This window comes from Clavelina lepadiformis, chromosome 5 (genome assembly GCF_947623445.1).
Source record: "Clavelina lepadiformis chromosome 5, kaClaLepa1.1, whole genome shotgun sequence".
NCBI lineage: Eukaryota > Metazoa > Chordata > Ascidiacea > Aplousobranchia > Clavelinidae > Clavelina > Clavelina lepadiformis.
Window position 1 is genome coordinate 14,047,601 of NC_135244.1, and position 19,763 is coordinate 14,067,363.

General features: G+C 33.7%; 2 protein-coding genes across 7 annotated transcripts; one reads left to right on the forward strand and one right to left on the reverse strand.

Moving 5' to 3' along the window:
* The first annotated feature begins 470 nt into the window (after positions 1–470).
* Positions 471–9,826, forward strand: LOC143461306 (histone deacetylase 11-like). Of its 6 annotated transcripts, XM_076959183.1 has the most exons (9): positions 471–1,931; positions 2,262–2,403; positions 2,602–2,623; positions 4,821–4,921; positions 7,113–7,349; positions 7,550–7,586; positions 8,988–9,120; positions 9,217–9,382; positions 9,533–9,826. In XM_076959183.1, the coding sequence occupies exons 2-9, from the start codon at positions 2,263–2,265 to the stop codon at positions 9,686–9,688; spliced, it is 993 nt and encodes a 330-aa protein (XP_076815298.1). In that variant the 5' UTR covers positions 471–1,931; position 2,262; the 3' UTR covers positions 9,689–9,826. The 6 variants fall into 6 exon arrangements, with proteins under 6 accessions (XP_076815298.1, XP_076815296.1, XP_076815297.1 ...); XM_076959181.1 differs by having other exon boundaries at positions 471–2,403; XM_076959184.1 differs by lacking the exon at positions 2,602–2,623 and having other exon boundaries at positions 474–1,931.
* An 823-nt stretch (positions 9,827–10,649) lies between these two features.
* Positions 10,650–18,557, reverse strand: LOC143461305 (RIB43A-like with coiled-coils protein 2). The gene is made up of 10 exons (XM_076959180.1): positions 18,268–18,557; positions 14,894–14,975; positions 14,421–14,598; positions 14,198–14,270; positions 13,708–13,801; positions 13,294–13,412; positions 13,048–13,187; positions 11,185–11,272; positions 10,905–11,071; positions 10,650–10,827 (listed from the first exon to the last, which is right to left on the reverse strand). Exons 1-10 carry the CDS (start codon positions 18,382–18,384, stop codon positions 10,746–10,748), a joined length of 1,140 nt encoding a protein of 379 aa, XP_076815295.1. The 5' UTR covers positions 18,385–18,557; the 3' UTR covers positions 10,650–10,745.
* Positions 18,558–19,763: the final 1,206 nt, after the last annotated feature.

Genomic DNA, 19,763 nt, shown 5'->3' on the forward strand with positions numbered 1-19,763 from the left:
GTGAATTAGCGTGTGCGTATAAGGTTTTGGGAATGCATGAAATTAGGTCAATTTTGTAAATGCGCATTCAAGTTCAGTATGGAAAGTATGGATGATTCCTTCCATTCCGTAAATGAAATCTTCCATTCCACTCGATACTTTAACAATTCCATATACCACACTGAATTTATCGTTCCATTCCATCTTCCATTCTATTGCATGCCCTGACTGCCAGCTATGAAAGTAAGTTTAAACTTCAGACACTAAAGAATTTGTGATAATATGATGACAAATTTAATATACGGAATTAAATGTCATTTGGAAATTTAAGTTTTTAAGTGACGTATCAGTAAAACTTAACACTGCGTCACGACAGCTTCCTGTTTGTCGCTGCAACTTATGCGATCATATTTCGTCATGCCTTTTTTCGTGTGCGTTTTGCCTGCTGTAAAAGCCGTTGAGTTGCGTTAACAATTACCAGCAACCAGTTACATAGGCCTAATACAGTTGATAATAGCTAAGTCTACTAGTCTCAATGCTATAATATTAACTGTTGAATGAAATGCTGTTGATGTGCCAATGTTCTGTCTATTTGTAATCGTTTAAAGAAGAATCAATATAATCAGTTTATACAATCAACATTCTTGTGCATACTACTGATGAGTACAATTTAAAGAAGTTCAGTGACGAGTTAGATAACTTTGCTTGTCAGCTTCACAAGACAATCAGCTTTTAGCTGAACAATCGAGTCTAGGGTTGATAAAGCAATTAACGACCTTGAGGCTCATGTATCATCGAGCGCAATAAACAATTCAGACAATCGAACATTGTATTGGAGTGACTGGAACAGTCAAAATCAACAACCAAAACTAATCATTCCATTACAAATAGATCCGACTCGCGAGTTGCGAGCAACTTCTAACCATTTAAATTAACTTGAAAATGTCCTGTCAAGCCAAATTTGTAACGAATGAGTACGCACTAATCATTCAATTCGTTCACGCTCCTAAAACTAAAGCGTCGCCACAAAAGGGTGGCAGTAAAAGGAACTTCCGACAAAAGTTTTGGCGATCTTCGAAAATTTGTTAACAACTTTTACACAACCTAAACAGAAAAAAAACTTTGAAAGTACCTACTTAGCTGAAGAAAGACCAACCTAACTGTCCTGTTGTACTTAGATCCGTTCCCGCAAATCGTTTTTAATGGCGCCTTTCAGGATCAAAGTTTACTTTAAATACTTAAAAAATCTGTTTTACGTTTATAGTTTAAATAAAAGCAGGCATAAACTGTTCGGGAACAAGCTGATAAGACAGGTTACCATAAAAAACGCATTGTGATAATGCTTTACATAACTACACAACAACGTTAACGTTGTCTTGTGCTTGTGCTACTTTTACGCTCTCACGACCGGGAAATCCCGTATTTAATTTGCCCCAGATTTTTAGTTTTCTTTAAAAAAATGGATGCCTTTGCTAACAAACAATCAACGAACGGAAAAACACAGCAAAGCCTTAATGGCTTAAAACGTGCCAGAAGTAAATTAGAGTGGTGCACATATCCACTTACACTGATATATGTACACAGAGAGTAAACAAAAAAATTTATGGAAAGAAACTCGGTCCTAGGAAACATAAACCTATTTCTGTTTCTTGAGAAAACAAGATATTTGGGCATTCAAATGCCCAATGATTTTATAGCAGCAATGCAAACTATTTATAACACCTGTCTGAAGAAATTAAGGATGTAGCCAAATATTCGGAGTGTTCTAAACTATTGAGGAGGTTGAGTCTATTGGACAGTCATATTAATAGCTTTTTAATTACATTTTTACTATAGTCAATTTACAAAAATACACGAAACGTTTTAGTCAGGAAAAGCGACGTTTTTCGAGGACGAGGGGCAGAAGATCTCCATAGGCCTATCTTGTTTTTATAAAAAGATAATTTAAAAAGGTCAGCAACTACAATCTGCAGATCTTAGACCTTATAGCAGAATTATTACGCCAAAAAGATTGAAATCCAAAACATACCATATGATACTGTATTTTGTGTGTATAAGCCTACTTTTTTGCTGCACAATATAGTTATGAAAAACTGGGATCGTGACTTGAATAATTATGATATATACTAGGTTATTATAATTTGATTGCAGGCGATTTCTAAACATTGACTGGAGCGCCAAACCTTGAGCCCTAGCTGTTGCTGATTGTTAGTTTACAGTTATAAACGCTGATACAGTGCGATGTTGATAAAAGAATATAACAAACTAAGTACTTTATGCAGGATGTCGAAATTATATGATGTGACAATTAAAGAATCATCATGGCCCATATTGTATCACAAAGATTACAATATTTCGTTTTTTGGAATGGAAAAGATGCATCCATTTGACTCTGGCAAATGGGGACGTGTTCATCAATTATTGGTTGGTCAGTATGTGGTGATCATTGTTTATGTCAAAATATATGTTCTATATTATTTTGTAATTATGATATATATATGTATTGTTTTATACTTAAATTGTGCTTATAGTCTTCAGACAGTTACTTCATGTAATACAAGCAAGAATTGAGCTGGAAATTTGTCATTTTTTTACTTTCTTTTGTTATGTTTTTCTGAACAGATGTTAGATGTTGCATTTAGTGGTAAGTATTTGCAACGGCAAGCGGATCGCTACACAAATGTGTTCAAGTTTTGCACAATTTTAAACTGCTTCAATTAAGAAAGAGGACTTTTTCACTTCAACTTTGTGTTGAACTTAATCAAGTGTAAACTAATAAGTTATTCAATATGCGGCACTCACTTAAAACTGACACCATTTTTGGCCCAGTATAGCTTGGGCATAGCTGCTTTAGATGCATCAATTTGTGTTATTTCACACTATAGCACTGGCAGTATCAATACAAACAAACTCAACATATTTACTATGGAAGAATTGTCCCTGTCTAGCATATCCTTAAGTGATATTGTCTGAAAAGTTGATGGAGAGTTACTGACATTGGCCTGGTACCAAGATTTGGCAAACTGGCACAATCAGAATTCAAATTTGTTACAGTTGCTTAATAAAGGCAGATATAACCTTATGATAATAAAAAAACATTGCAGTTATGTATGAGTTTAGTACATATTTGGAAAATTTGTGCTATTGGGATAAAAACTTTATACTGGCAGTTTGAACCTCTTTTGTTTCTTTCACTTCGTAACCGACTTTTTCCTATCTAGAAGGTTGTTGAGGCAGCAGCATTAGGAGCTTGTTTAAACAGTTTATAAGCTTTTGCCACGTCTGCAAGTTTGAGTAAAAGGAAACCCACTCATGGCCAACCAAGGTCAATAATGTAATTGTACCACCTGGTTTTGGTCGAAGCATTCAGCTTTTACCAATTGGCGATGCAACCATATTGATTTGCAAATCTTTCCTGAGGCATTCTATTATTGTGATCAAGCCACATGATGTATCCCTTGAAACTGTGGCACAAATATAGATAGATAAGTGGAGACATGCAACAACAGCACGAACATGGCATGAAATATGTTGTAGCCTATGTGATTACATACTCAAGGGATGGTTTTGATCTGTAATATGCATAAGTGGGCAATACCGCAGTACTATAGTACTGAATTATTGTACCTTGGTACTATAGTACCGAATTATTGTACTGCGGTACTTTTTCAGTACTGAGACCGGTACCGTCTGTACTTTCGAAAAAAAGTACCAAATCTTTTTACCGAATTACTGTTTTCAAGAAATTTCAGTCGGTGCCGGTACTCGGTACTTTTCACGTGATAATTTCAAAATTTTAAGGAATATGTATTCAAAAATACATGTTATTTAATCCTTAATACTAATTTTAGCATCAGTTGATCTTTTTAAATCTAGAAATGTCAAGTAAAATTGCAAGCGATCAACATCACATATGTTTTGACCTGGAGTAACTTTTACCAAGGGCATAATAGCGGCAAACATTGCTTTTGCAGCAGTATCTTTTATACCGGAACTGTCGGTACATTCTTTTCCAAGTACCGTTACCGATGGTACTTTCAAAGTAAAGACTGCCCAACTCTGGTAATATTTAACATGGTATATCAAATTTTCCTATAATAAATTTGTTGAACACGTTAACATAAAGGTAACTAATAAAGTAGTAAATGTATCTCTAATTCACCAAACAAACAAGCATAATTTATTTTCAGTCATTAACAACACACAGGTTGTGACAAAATAACGCTGCACATCATGCAATGCTATATGACTGTAATGAGCTACTTTTACATGTACACTGTGCAGGTTTACGCCCTCTGATTGCTTTTTCAGTGTGTGTTTATACATGATAGATTTAATTGAAATACAGGTTTTTAGTTAGACTGAGACAGGTTAAAGCCTGCTCTAAAAATCTTCCAATTAGAAGATTTTTGTAATTATGCAAGTTTAGAAATGAGATGCCAACAATGAAAGAAACTCTCTTGCATACCCTGAAATTGCTTTTTCGTACCTTGGTTTGAGAATCTCTGGATTTAACTATCATTCTTAGCAGTTAAAATAATTTATTCTATAAGATCTACGTAAAGTAAAACCAACTTTATATATTGGCACTGAGTTAAGAGATTGGCTAAGCTATCAACAACGTAAAGCTTTCTTAGGCAAGAAATTAATTTAAATTTAGAGTTTTTTTGCTGCAAATGCTATTAAATAATATGCTATGCAGCAACGGTTTTTGCTATTATTGATTAGACAAAAGTGGTGATAGTTACAAAAAGAGCGCTGAATTTATTTTTAGTTCCAGTAAGCATATCTGATGTTTCTTTTGTATTTTTACAATTTAATCAGTGTTTTGTTCATTGCAGAGAATGAATTATTTGAACCCTCTGATACAATAACTCCAAATGAAGCAAGTGAAGATGATCTATTACAAGTTCATAATAAAGAATATCTTGATAGCCTGAAGGTATGAATAAAAAAAGTATGGCGATATTGTATATATACAAGTTTTTTTTCAGGACTACTTTAAAATTTCACAGCAATCAACATATAATTAATTGATTTAAAGTATGTTGTTGCTGTATATTTTCATGTATAAGTCGCATTTTTGTATCGAATTTTCATTCAAAAAGTAAGATGTGTAGTTTATTTATTTATTTTGATCAAGAGTTCATTGTTGCAAATTAAACACGAAAAAAAAGGTATGATATATAAAATTTTCTGTTACTAGGGTTGTTCTTATCAGAATACTTTGGTTGAAATTGAAGAATTTGAAATTGTTTTTAATTGATTAATTTTGTACACAGAGTATTGAGTCAGTAGCCTATTTCACTTATGATACCCGTAACTACGAAGCAATCTTTAAAAAGCCAAACACTTTTGAAAATAATGTCCATTGCTATATATTCCTGTCACTAAACCAAAGTTTTCCTTCACATAATACATTAACAGCTTGTTGCTAACAGGAAAGAGGAAAGCTGTTTTTGCAGACTTATGAATAATATTAGGATTTAAACTACTTTGTAGCTTAACGATTTGCATTTGGCTTTAGAATAAACAAAAACTTTTAATTCTGAATATGTAACATATATGTAAAAGGTTTTTCTGAATAATTAGGTATTTGTATGTGATATTTTGAAATGTATCTTACGTGCCTCTTTGGCTATCAACTGTGCCTTAGTTAAAGATGATAAGATAAAAACTGTGTATATTTAGCGAAAATGCCAAAGTTTAAAAATGTGTATAATGTATAATATTGTAAGTGACTTTATGTTTATTTTGTTGTTTAATAAGCTTTGTTTTGAATCATGGAGCGTGTTGTACTATTTGATATTCATTACTGTTGCTGGTACATTTTAAGGTGAAATGTATGAAATGATGTATCTAAGCAGTGAAGCTACCTGTTTTAAAAGCATTTTTACTACTTTTACGTTAAATATAGACATATCTGTTTGCTAATCTGTGTTACCAGTAGTTTTATTTCTTGTTTGTTTACGTGGTTCCATTTTACTAGATGTTTGTCTTTCTGTAATTGAAACATAAAGGAGGTGTATGGCCGTATGGGTTTGAAAAAAGGGCCAATTACTTTGTTTGTTTCTTTAATTCAGTAAAATTAGTAAACATTCAATAATTTGAAAATCGCGATATTGGACTCGATAAAAGTTTACATGTAGACTATGCATGTCTAAAACTATCTTATACTTGAATATGAAATAATCCAAATATCAATTCACTACCTTTTGAATGGTTCAAGTAAGTTTTTAAAGGCATGCATAGGTAAGAGTCTGACAAAATCAGAGAAATCTGAATGTTTTACCCATGCACCTCCTTAAAGAGTCTAATATGTTGTGTAGATTGTGCATTTAGTTATCACAGGATGTTGTATAAACGCAGTTTATCTAAAAGATAAGCAAAGGTACTCAGGATACATGCTTTATGATTCCAAAACTTTTGGAACCTTGCATTAGCTTTGATATTTTTACAATTAGAATTTTGTTTGTAAAATTAATTGTTAAGGTATTGCAAGTCAACACCAAATTACATTATTTTGTCATGGCTGTGTTGAAGCAGATTATAATATTTATTTATAAGACCCAAAAGTGCACGCACAAACAGAGGTAAAAATCGTTACTTTGTTGTAATAGGGATGTTACCCATCTTTTGCCTATAGTTTAGCAAGCAGTAGATTTTAATAAATAGGCTTGAGTATCACTGCTTGATATCTGTATAGCATGTATACGCAAAATTTTTCTTCTATTCCAGTAAATAATTTTCAATGACATCCAGGCATTGTAAACCTTTTTAACTGGAGTATATTGCAAATTTTCAAGATTTAAAATTCTATTTTGTTTACCCTGTCCAATACATAAAAAGTAGTCTTGTATATGTGTATATTTTATTAATGGTTGGTGCTGTGTAAAATTGTGTTATCTATACTTTAATGTAATGATAATTGGTTCTGCTTTGAAATAATTTTTATCTTCTGAAACAAAAAATATGTTACACTTTTGCTTGGTTTATGTGTAGTAATTTGAGAAACTTTTTGTAGAAATGATGCCAAAAACTTTCCTTGTTAATATGTTTCCTAATAGTAAATGTAATAAATTTATACATTAGCCACAACTCAGCCTATATTCATGTTTTAAATATAATTTCAGTGGAGTTGGTCAGTGGCTAAAATTACAGAAGTTCCGCCTGTTGCTTTTCTGCCAAATTTTATTGTCCAGAGAAGAGTTTTGTATCCATTTCGCTTACAAACTGGTGGGAGTATTCTTGCAGGAGATTTAGCAATGAAATTTGGATGGGCAATAAATATTGGTGGAGGGTTTCATCACTGTTCAAAACACAATGGTGGTGGATTTTGTGCATATGCTGATATTACACTTCTAATAAAGGTAGGACAAAATTTTATCATTGACAGCTATAGTCGACTGTGGACTAGTTTACAGATATTAAATCCATCTCTGATGTTTAATTGTTCATTTCAACAAACTTGGCTTTAACACCGTTATTTTATCAATAATTTGAATGCATTCATAAATTTATTAACTTGAAGGCATTTGTCAGTTTCCTGTTCTCTTACTACCACTTTTAGTTTGCCATGGAAAACTCTGGTGTATCTAATGTAATGATAACACTGGACAACAATTTACAACTTATTTTTTATTCCTCGCTCATTTCAAGTTTACCTAGACTAATTTTGCAATGCTGAATCCAAATCTGGTCTTAGATTTTTTCTAACACGTCACGTTTTTGAGATATGATATATGCTCACGACAACCCATAACTGTGATTTTGGCTAATTTTGGCTGAGCGGAACAAAACATTACATGTAATCAACCCAGTAATTTCTATTGAAAATAACAGCATTATCATACTGCACAATTTAACACAACCCAGGATAATTAAATCAGACAAAAATAACATTATATTCCCTCAAAAGTGCTTTATACACTTGCTCTTTCGAGTATGTTCAGTGTCAGTTTCACGCTGAAGAAACCAGCAGTAGTCCCCCATCATGTTTGGGTTAAATCGACCTCTATACCGCGATTCCATCACAGAGATGTCTTGGTGAAATCTTTCCCCATGCTCGTCGCTCACATCACCCAGGTTTGGCGGGAAAAATTCCAAGTGTGAATGAAGAAAATGCAGTTTAACCGACATTCTGCAGCCCATTTCGCGGTATGATTCCAGCAAATTGTCCACTAGTTCCGAGTAATTTTCTGCCCTGTACTTCCCAAGAAAATTTTGTACAATCTGTACAAATGCATTCCAGGCTTTTAATTCAATTGAATTAAGCTTGGATGGAAATACTGGGTCACGGATCAAATCACGTATTTGGGGGCCAACAAATATTCCAGCTCTCAGTTTAGCATCACTTGGTATTGCACCAAATTTTTCTTTTATATGCAGGAATCCATCTCCATTGAAATCCATTGCCTTCACAAATTGTTTGATCAGGCCCATTTTAATGTGAAGTGGTGGCAAGTACACTTTGCTCGGATCAATTAGGGGTTGGCACTTAACATTATATCTTCCAACAATGTAGTCCGTTCTCATTGGCCATTCAGTTGTGTCATAGTGGTTTGCATCGTCTCGACTGTCCCACAAACAGAGAAAGCACATATGCTTGGTGTAACCCAACTGCAATCCGAGCAAAAGTGACACAACTTTAAGGTCTCCACATATGTTCCCCCCCCTCTATAGTCATGGCCAAGAACATTCAAGAATGCATTAATTGTGAAAAGATAGAACATTGCATTTACAAAATAATGTCAATATTAATCTTACATAACATGCATTGTGACATAATATGACCAACAATTCGCTGGGAAAGAAAATTGCACAATACCTTGTACTGTAGAACCTTATAATATAGTGCTAATCAATGCAAAATCCGAATTTCGTGAATTTTCATATCTTGAAAACCTGACGTGATAGACCAATTCTGATTTCAGATTTGGAATCAGCGTCCCAAAGTTAGTCTAGGCAGTTTATTTTCATTTGAGGAATAATTTTGCTGTTGTCCAGTGTAATCGATTTGGATGCACATCAAGGCAATGGTTATGCACGTGATTTTATGGATTATGAAAATGTCTACATTTTGGATGTTTTTAACAGAAATATATATCCTCATGATGGCTATGCAAAAACTGCCATTAAAAGGTAGTTGAAGTTTCTGGTTTCAGTAGAGTCTAAGATGCTTTGTGGTAATTAAGCATGACTATTTCGATGACAATACGTTCCTATATTTACACATAGGAAAGTTGAACTTCGTTCTTATGTAAGTGATGTGGAATATTTGCAACTGGTTGAGCAACATACCTCAGAAGCTCTTGCTGAGTTTAATCCAGATTTAATAGTGTATAATGCAGGTACCGATATCTTGGATGGTGATCCTCTAGGCTGCCTCAGCATTTCACCCACAGTAAGTTATAGATCAATTCAAAACTGCAAGTAAGTAAATTCTTGCAGGCAGTCTTGAATAATTAATCATGTTGTAATCATGAATGGCTATTTGAATATAAAAAGTTATATACATCTTTGGCATAAGCATTTCTACAATGTTTTACTGCAGGGAATTATTAAAAGAGACCATTTGGTGTTTTCATGTGCAAGAAAGAAAAATATTCCTATCGTCATGCTCACTTCAGGAGGTTACCAGCGAACCACGGCTCGTATTATTGCTGACTCCATTCTTTCTTTGCACAGTGATGGTTTAATACCCAGATAATCTGTTTACTGCATGTTTTCTTGTTGTTCTTCATTTTTCAATTCCTTTTTTCAAAAGAATTTAATATATTTGTGACTGGCCATTGCTTTAGTGTCATTGTAAATATACGTCTTGTAAATAATAAATTATTTTATCTGAGGTTATTATGCCGGTTTAATTAAAATAGCTTGAGATTTTATGTGTTTATGTTATTCTGTTTCTTAAAAGAAAACCAGCTGTGTCAGTGCTACTGAAAACTAGTAACTGCTTTGCTTGTTTATCACTTAACAAGGTATTTTTGATACAAATGCCTTTTAAATAATTATAGCTCTGAAATAGTGATTGTGGTGGGATTTGTTTCATGAATTTGTCAAATCTGTTTTGTATTCCACTGAATGTTTCTCTAATCCATTGGCATATGGGTTATAGCACCTCGCCTTACATTTCCTTATATGGTCTTATCACTTGGGTTAGTTGCCCTAGAGCAGGGGTGGCCAGACCTGCTTCATGCTCGAGCCGCATATAACAAATTCCAGTTTTAAAAGAGCCACAACACAAACACAATAAAAAACACGAATTTATTCACTCACAACGAAGTGTAGCTATTGATAAACATTAGTGCTGCGTGGTGATACTATGAGTCTCCACCTGGGCTTCACCAACTCTTTTTGCAATTATTAGTATAACCGTAACCAAGACTTAAAACTAGGTCAGCCCCGACGTACAGCTTCAATCTGACAGTTTACTTAACTACAGTGTACAAGTTAGCACACTTCTGTACAATAATGTACTTTTTGGAGTGTAATTTGATTATTACTAACAATGAGTCCATTGTTACTACGTGTGATAGAACGCATTGTTTCATAATCTGATCAAACAACTCGTCTAGACCGGGAAAATGCATGTCTAATTCAACAATGCTAATTCATTAAAGAACCGCAGTTTGGCCACCCCTGCCCTAGAGGAACAAATGCACTGGATAAGCGATTAAATGTGATATTTATTACAAATGCACTTTACAAAGTAGCTAGTTATAATTTGCAAGATTAAAGCAAAAAATAAGTTTAGACGAAATAATTTATCTGCTTGATGTATTGAACTGGGCGAAGTATTGAGCTGTGGGAGGGTTGATGTACACTTCTTTATCCAGGAAGTTTTTGCTGATAATAAGGCAAACATTGTTTTTAACTGTTTAAAGTTTTGTTTTCACTTTAAGCTCTCTGTGAACACTACTCACTGTGCTTTCTGTTCCGCATTCAAATGAACATTGGCGCTGTCTTGGTCTCGTCTAATTTCCTCCTGGAGCCTGCCATGGCGTTGCTCCATGATTGTGCCCGCCTTTGCAACGGCCACCCTCTGTCTGTCCCACTCCATTTCACGCTGCCACTCTTCTTCCTGCAACCTCTACAAAAAAACCAACTTATTAGAACCTTTCATAGCCTGGGATAAATCTTAATTGTGCTGATGATAGGTACCCATGCATGTCAACACTGAAGTACAATTTTGTTTGAAATTACCTTCTTTTCTTGCCTTTGCTGTTCTTGGATTCTTCGAATCTCTTCCAGTTGTGCTGGAGTCATTCCTTTCCAGCGATCTGGAATAACTCTGTAATGCAATGATCAACCCTTACATCCAACAAATATGATCGAAACTTGCATTTTTCATAAAGGTAAATCTACCAGAGGTACCAACCATGTTATAAATTAACCCACACACTCCCTTACAAGTTACAAGAATTACCCTATTTTCATACATACAGTCAATTCCTGACCGGTCAGGTTAACTAAATGTATGTTACGTTTGTTTAATAGTAATGAACAAAACCATAACTATATCTCTCTCAAATTTCCATTGCAAACAAAAGTTTGCCCACAGGCCAAAATGGGTTTATGAAGCCAGCACGATCTTCAATAAGTATGTAGGCAAAACTCTAAAAAATCTTTATTACCTTTGTTTCTTTTCTATGCACTTCATTAGTTTGTGTTGATTATACTAACAACTGTTTCTGTCAATATGACATGGTTTTGTGTGATTTTGGTTTTCAACATTTGCAGTTGTGTGACTACAAAAATGGAATAAAAAACAGTAGCTCCTACCGATATTTTTTTGAATTAAGGGCAGTAAAAGATAATATTTTGAATATGAAATGTTAGGTTGCAAATATTATAGCACAAATATTTCACTATGCAACAAGTGGCTGTTTAACTGTCAGCACTTCAACTCTAATTCGACGGCACTTGCGAAATTGGTTAAGAAGACAAATTTATCACAATTTATTTGCGTTAATGGAAATAAAAACCGCTTTCCATAAAAAAGTGCCTCACATGAACTTCGTTATGTTTTTTAATAATCATAGGTGGTTCTTCAAACATGGCTCAATTTTTCCATGTGAAATTCTCTTTTATGAAATGTGTTCTTTTTGTATGTCGCAAGCTGGGTGGTGATAAGTTGAGTAACTTTTTTTCATAAAATTTTTAATTGTTGCACTCTTTCGTAAAAAGCACCATATTTGTTCAGTTATGCAATACTTTTGATTAACTGCAAGTTTGCATTGATAATTTACTTTGTAATACTTAGCCAAGAGAAACATATGTATGGAGACAAGTTTACTTTTTGCCATGCATTAAACAAAGTTAAAGTACCGTAAAAGGAGTCATGCTTCTTGATATCAGATGATATTGGAATTCATTTTGAAACCATTTATCACAATCAAAAATATAAAATTATATAAAAATAAAAGGTTAGAGGAACATTCTGTAAATGCCAATTGTCACAAAAGCAATGTTTCATGCCTGTTGAGTAATTTTAAGTCCCGGTGGGCTCTTGGAAAAGTTAGAGCATATTATTGTAACTGAATAGTAAGCAGGTCTTATGCTTGCACTGTAAACAGTTTTTAAAAGTGTATTGTAGTTAGTGACACCAAGTTTTTTCTAACCAAATTCAAATAAATGTGCTAAATACCGCTCAAGGAACAATTTCTGAAATTGTATCTTTTTTTGTGCAATATGAAAATAGAAAGATCATCATCTTTGATATTTCTATGGTGCTATTATCAATTTAAATATTTTTGCTTGAAGTAAAAATCGACAATAATTTCAGAATGTTTGCGTATTGATATTCATTTCACAAAGGCATGGAAGACATTAAAATGCAAGCAACATATTTAGGAAAAGGATACTTCCCATTTCAGGAGTGGTGGGCATATATGTAATGCCATAGTAAACTACAAAAATTACATTTTTAACTACAGATGTAAATTTCCTTCAACACTATGTGTGAAAAATTAATTACTCAAATTACCCTCTCCCTTCCGTAGTCTATTTTATTTCTACCAGCTGAAGATCTTTTATAGTTTAACAAATTTGTGTCTTGTCACCAACCTGTGAGGACCAAATGCACTAGAGGCAACACCAGGGTTTTCAGTTAGCATGTCCCCAAAAACGTGATTGGAAATTTCTGTAAAATTGTCATCCTGTTCATGCTTTTTATTTAGTGCTTCACGTTCTTTTCTTTCATTTATCTAAAAGTGAAATGTTTCAAGAATGTAAAGTTTTGAGCTATTGCATTTTTCTTTTCAAAAAGTAATCATAACAATGTGATCACTTACAGTGGAAGTGTAACAATACCTGAGCCTGGTTAAAGCTTTTGGTTGTAATGGCGATTTGCCTTCTGCATTCTTCTTCAGATGCTTGCAATTCCATTGCTCTTTGGTCAAGTTGAATCCTTTTCTTATCATACAGACCATCTGGTAAAAATTACATAATTAGAAACAAATTTAATGAATTAAATCGACATTAAAAATTGGATATTAGCCACCGATTAAATTACATTGATAGCAGTGTTATGCTAAGAACTATTTATTTTCTTATACTCTATGTTTTTGCCTTTTGTTATTTTTAATATTATTATAATTACAATTTGCAATTTCTTGCAAAAATATTAAGTGTTGAAAACTATTCGACTGTCATCGTTTTTGAAACTAATGATTTAATAGCTTGTTTTTTTCACGAAAATGGAAATAAGTAATTCAGATAACTAACCAGCATATTTTTGTTGTGCAATTGCATCCTCCTTGTCTTGTTTCTGTCTTAAAGACCATTCTCTCAATTGCTCATTTTGCAATTTTTTGCGAGACTGGAAAAGTAAATTTATGATGTTTTCAACAAAAAAATTTGATATATTACTTATGCCTTGCATTCAACAATATTCTAATTACCTAACATCCATTGTACTTAACATAAAACAGCAACTTAATGGGGTGTTAAAGAACTATATAAAAGCTGAAAATTTAATCCTTGTACTAAGTATATATGTGAAACAGTTAGATATCTGCAAATTGCACTTATTACCACATATATCAAATATTATAACATACAGAATCTCAATGAAGTGAAATGATTACTTAAATGGCTGAGTCATGACCAACATTTTACGTTCAGCGTAATTCTGGTGCCAAACCCTTCCTAATTTTTACTTAAACTGTTACTTTTAACCAACAACATAAGATATGTCGCTTGAAATGTAACATACTTTTGAGTTCAAGTCTTCACCATCAAACTTTTGCAAGCTTGAAATTCCACATCTTGGATCATCATCACCTACCCTAAATGTTTTAATAACCTTTAAATTTCTTAGTTATGAATTTATTTAAACTTGAGTTAAGCTAATTCAGAAAAATGTCAAACAAACGTTTTAAGGCAAATAGTGTTTTACTTAGTATTGGGATCTTACTTTACTGATATTAGTTAATTACCTTGCAGGCTTATCCTTCTTTTTAGCATCAGGATCATAAAGATCAAATTCTTTTCTTGTCTCTGGTCTTTGATATCGATCTCTGAATTCGTTGAGCGCTTTTTCTAAATTATGTATGTCCTGCTCCTGGCGTTTTTGCAACATTGTAACAATCTTGTCATTGCGAACCATATCTGCCACTGGCCATTGATTAAAGAAAATTTAAACTCTTTTAGTAGTGAGTATGTATGTTTATAATCTTTTAAGCAAGATTTTAATTGTTTGAAAATGTTTTAGAGCATACAGGAACCAGTATATAAATAGAAAGAAATGTAAATATCTGACATAAAACTCAAACTTAAGGAACACTTCTATGAAGTGTTCATGACTAAAAGCATTAGTGGGATGAATTACGCAAAACTATAAAAAAATATTTCAGCCGTGTGCAGTTGCTATGCTTTTTACTAGTTTGCAAAAGGAAATACAAGTGCTTACTAAATGATTCATCTCTTGCTTTTTCTGTGTCTTCTTTAATTTTGCGATCTTTAGCTTGTTGGTTGAGGGCATCAAGATCAACCTACAATGCAATAACATGAATTTCAAGTTTTATACTGCAGGACTTGCCCAGGTCACCGCAAATTCCTTGGTCCCAGGTGAGAACCTATTGTTTTCTGTATTAGCAACTTCAGCTAAGTTTTCTTTACCTAATTCATCTATAGATCTTACCACCTTTTTTGCTAAATGTGATCGGAATAATTAAGGTAGTCGGACCACTAAAAACTTGGCCAGCATAATTACACTGCAAAAGTTTAATCTGGTACCACTACACTATCAATATTATACCTAAATCGCCTTGTTAATGTAATTCGATCCCATTGGCATTAAGCGTCATCAGTGTGCGTTTATAGACCCACCATTTTATAACGATGGTGTTCCTACATAATGGACCAGTACTTGGCAAAGACGAAACAATCAAAGATCCTGAATTTCTGAAAGTTCAATCTTGAAAATTTGAACACATACTACATTATCGTACAGCAACCAAAAAAATGCTTTATGTTTGTGTTCCCTATTTTTGAGTTGTCCAACTTTCACAGAAATAAAGGGTTTTCAAGTTTTTGTAGACATGTGCATATCTATATATTATTGTTCAAAATATTTTGTCGTCATTTTTTCTGTTTCCTGTGAGGTGGTAACTTAGGCAAACTCTAATGTATATATATATATATATATATATGTTTGCTTTTCAAGTTATTCATTTCATTCATTAAATAAGAGCAGTGAAGGACAAGAATATAAGCTAATAATACGAGCTAATAAGATCAGGTGAGAGGTGGCTACTAAGTTTTTTTCTTGTGTGTAGTATATATCTAATTACTATGTGTGACATATCACTGACACAAACTTCAATAACACTGGTCGACATGATTTTTATTTTCTAGCAAAAATGGTGACTTCTAAGATAATTTGCTCACGCTGATTACGAATATGAAGTCGCTTTTTTTCTATCACGTCAAGATTTTTTATAATTTGTGATTTAAAATTTTGCACTTCACTACTAATAACAGCCTGTTCTATGAAGTATTCCTCGTTGTTGGGTCATAGTTACTATTGTCATAGCCATTATACATCATTGTGACGTCATAATAATTTTATTGTGAGTAAACCAGGCTATATACAAGCACATGTACAGTACATTATGCCAGCTTGTGCGTATTAAAGTCAAGCATAAAAGCTGTATTGTTGCACAATACAAATCAATTTGCTTCTATCCCTGTAGCTCATTGAACTAGCATGAAGGAGTCTTACAAAAATATGAAACTTTTTCTTTCGAAGTTGCAATATAGCACTCATACATGGAAAGTTTGCGTTGATTTTAAAGTCCTAAATATGCTACTGGGTCAACAATCTGGATTTACAAAGTACCCTTGTTTTATGTGTGAATGGGACAGCCGAGACAGGAGAAATCATTGGATTAAACGTGAGTTGCCGTTGAGGGAGTATCTTACACCAGGCTTTAAAAATTTTTACAGCTTGCTCTCATCGACAGATCTAATGTTATACTTCCACCATTACATATTAAACTGGGTCTCATGAAACAGTTTGTAAAAGCTCTCAACAAAGAAGGTGCATGTTTTAAATACATTCGGGAAAAGTTTCCTCACCTGAGTGCCGAGAAAGTTAAAGAGGGTGTATTTGTTGGACCTCAAATCAGAACACTCACCAAAGACCCCCAATTTCTTATTACCATGACGGATGTGGAAAAAAAAGCATGGCTCTCTTTCACCGAAGTTGTATCTAAATTTCTTGGAAATACTAAAGATCCGGATTACCAAAATATTGTAGAAAACATGTTGGTTTCTTATCAAGCACTTGGATGTCTAATGAGTTTAAAGGTTCATTTTCTACGCGCACATTTGGACAATTTTCCTAAAATTTTGGGTGACATGAGTGAGGAGCATGGTGAACGTTTTCACCAGGACATCAAAGCCATGGAAACGCGGTATCAAGGGCGATGGGATGTAACGATGATGGCGGACTACTGTTGGTGCCTGAAACGCGACTGCGAGAATAGTGAGGCTGCAAGAAAAGCTAAAAGAAGAAAATTCATGCCAAACACCTATAAGAAATAAGAAAGAAAAGTTGTTTGAATCAAAAGTTTATTGAGCAAATGAACATAATTATCTACTACTGGGGTCTAGGGTTTGAGTTTAGAGGGTTAAAATTAGGTAAACTCAATTAATTGTTTGAAAAAAATAAAAAAAAAGTTGAAAAATGTCGCCTAGTGTAATTTAACATATATATTCAAAATTTTTATCAAATTTACTATTTCACCAGTGTCTGTTTACCGAAATTGCTGAATCATAATACGGTGATCGGCAGATTTTCACTGATCGGTTTTTCACTTTTTTTTTAGATTGGAGAAGAAAACAATGTAGTGGCATAGTGGTAGGGCTCGTATGGTGGAGACCTTGGGTTTGAATCTTCCCATTGTTTGACTACTGTTTTGCCCAAAATTCGTTTTGATCTAATTTAGTCATGAGAAGCGAGAGTTTGGGTCAGAGGGGATTAGCTTTAAATCAAGTTCAACTTTGGAAAAATAATGTGATTTTAAGTTGAAAAAAAAGGGTTTATTTCAATTCACAGCCTAGAGTAGTAAATTAATCCTGAGAAGTGAGAGTTTGGGTCAGAGTGGACTAGTTTAAGATTAACTTGCACTTTGAAAAAATTAGTACGTCGTTTTAAGTTGAAAATTAGCATACATTTCCAGTACACTGACTAGCGTAATTGCCATTTATTGTATTCAAATTTTCCTACCTCTTGTAAACCTAGTAAACAGCGGCTGGTAAAATAAGTGTCTACTTCACTGGCCGCTGTTTACCAAAGTAAGAAAACACCAATTGCGTAACTGGCTAGCCGTTTACCGAAGTAGCTTTTTTCAAATTTGGTAACCGGCAGCCGATGTAATTGACGCTGCCAGTTTTTTTTATCACATAACGAAATTCATATGCTAGGCTACTTATCTGAGCAAAATTTGTACAATCTAATGCCCAAAACGATTGTAATTTTAAAAAGAGTCAAAGTGGGTCAACAATTTCCATTGTTAACTACTGTATAGGCAACCGAAAGAACCGTGCCACGCCCAAAAATGGTGGCCGTAACTCAAAAGGGTCTTTCATGACAAGGCACCCACAGTGTATACGCACAGCACGCACGTGCATACCATTTTCTGACATTGATTTGACACCATATTAACGCGAAACGTTTTAATATTTTGACACAACATCGGACAATGCATTCTATTTTAAAGTATTCTGCGGTCGCCCTTGATTATGATGGGCAATAAGTTTGATTTACAGTTTTCTCACCCCGATTGTACGAATCTTTGCGTTAAATATCCGATTTTGTCGTTCTTTTTCCAGTTTTCGTCTTCGTTCTATTGCCGCAGCTTCCTTTAAATCGATCGGAATGTCAAGCTTATACATTTTGGAACCGTATTCTATCCCTTGGCTAGCAAATAAAGCAGATAAAATATCTTACACGTACGGTACGGAGAGATACAAAATTTGCTATGACAATAAAAATTCTACATTTATTGATTAATACACAAAACCAAAGTTATTACAATACACCAACTAAACCAAGAATTGTGAACCCTAGTCTTCATCAGGCTGTTCATTGGCCAATATCCAGTATGTAGCCTAGTGTGCTTTAAAAAGTTTCTACAGTCGCTATGACAATAAAAAATAGAAATCTAAAAAAGTTTAGCTTTCACACAGACATCTAACTTGGTGAATAATTCCTCACTTATTAATTTACCTCTTAAATTTTGTTGAAAGGCGTGGTTGCAATCTATTATTATCAAAACCTTATGTTTGCAATATAAAGAGTATTTTATTTGTACCATATCCAACTCATATTGTCAAACTTTTATTTTTAACCAACTTTTCTTTTGTGCTTGAAGTTGTGGAATACACTGTTTCCATTGTCTTCCAAGTTGTGTCGTTATAATTATAATTCTGATATTTACCGCGCAATTACATAACGTCATACTCGCCATAAGTTCAATCTTAGTTCACGGTATAATTGCAAACTTATCGAAGAATAGTTGATTGACAATCAGTTCCGTTAACATGCTATCTACATTGCACTTTTGAACTTATTACGCTATGATAACCCCATATTTGTCATCCTATTTTATACACATGTTATTTACATTGCATTATGAGTTTGCCGAATTCGAAATAACCCCTATGTGATTGACAACTTCATCGGTAAAATTGTTTAACTGCACGATTGACCTCGTATTAACAACATTGTTAACATAAAAATAGACAATGTTGATTGACATTTGTTTCCTTTTATTGAAAATTTCCAAATTGAAATTATCACCTGACCATAAAACTTCGAGTCTAAAAGTCCAAATCATTTCCTGTCATTGATAGACGCATTGCGCCTCAAGTTGGAATTCTGTTTCTTTATAATCTCCTTCAGTGTATAAATATATCGTTGCATGCTATGTTTTTATTCATTCAGAATTAGTATTAGTATTAGATTGGTTATAGTTTTGTCTTAGTATTAGTTCTTCAGTATACAGTTAGAGTTTTTAAAGTTCAATGAATGAGAAGATATAGCCTATGATGTTGGCCGAATGTTTTTCTAGCACCAACTCACCAGGAGCAAGTGTCAACGTAAATGCATTTTGGGTTTGGTGCCCGTTATTGACCTGTCTTCATTATACCATAGTAAAAGCAGTGGGCAGTTCGAACTTTGCAAGGACTGTCGGTAACGGTACCAGTACTGATACTTTGCAAAAACTATACCCACAGTTCCGGTATTCAGTACTATTTCTAAAAAGTAGTAA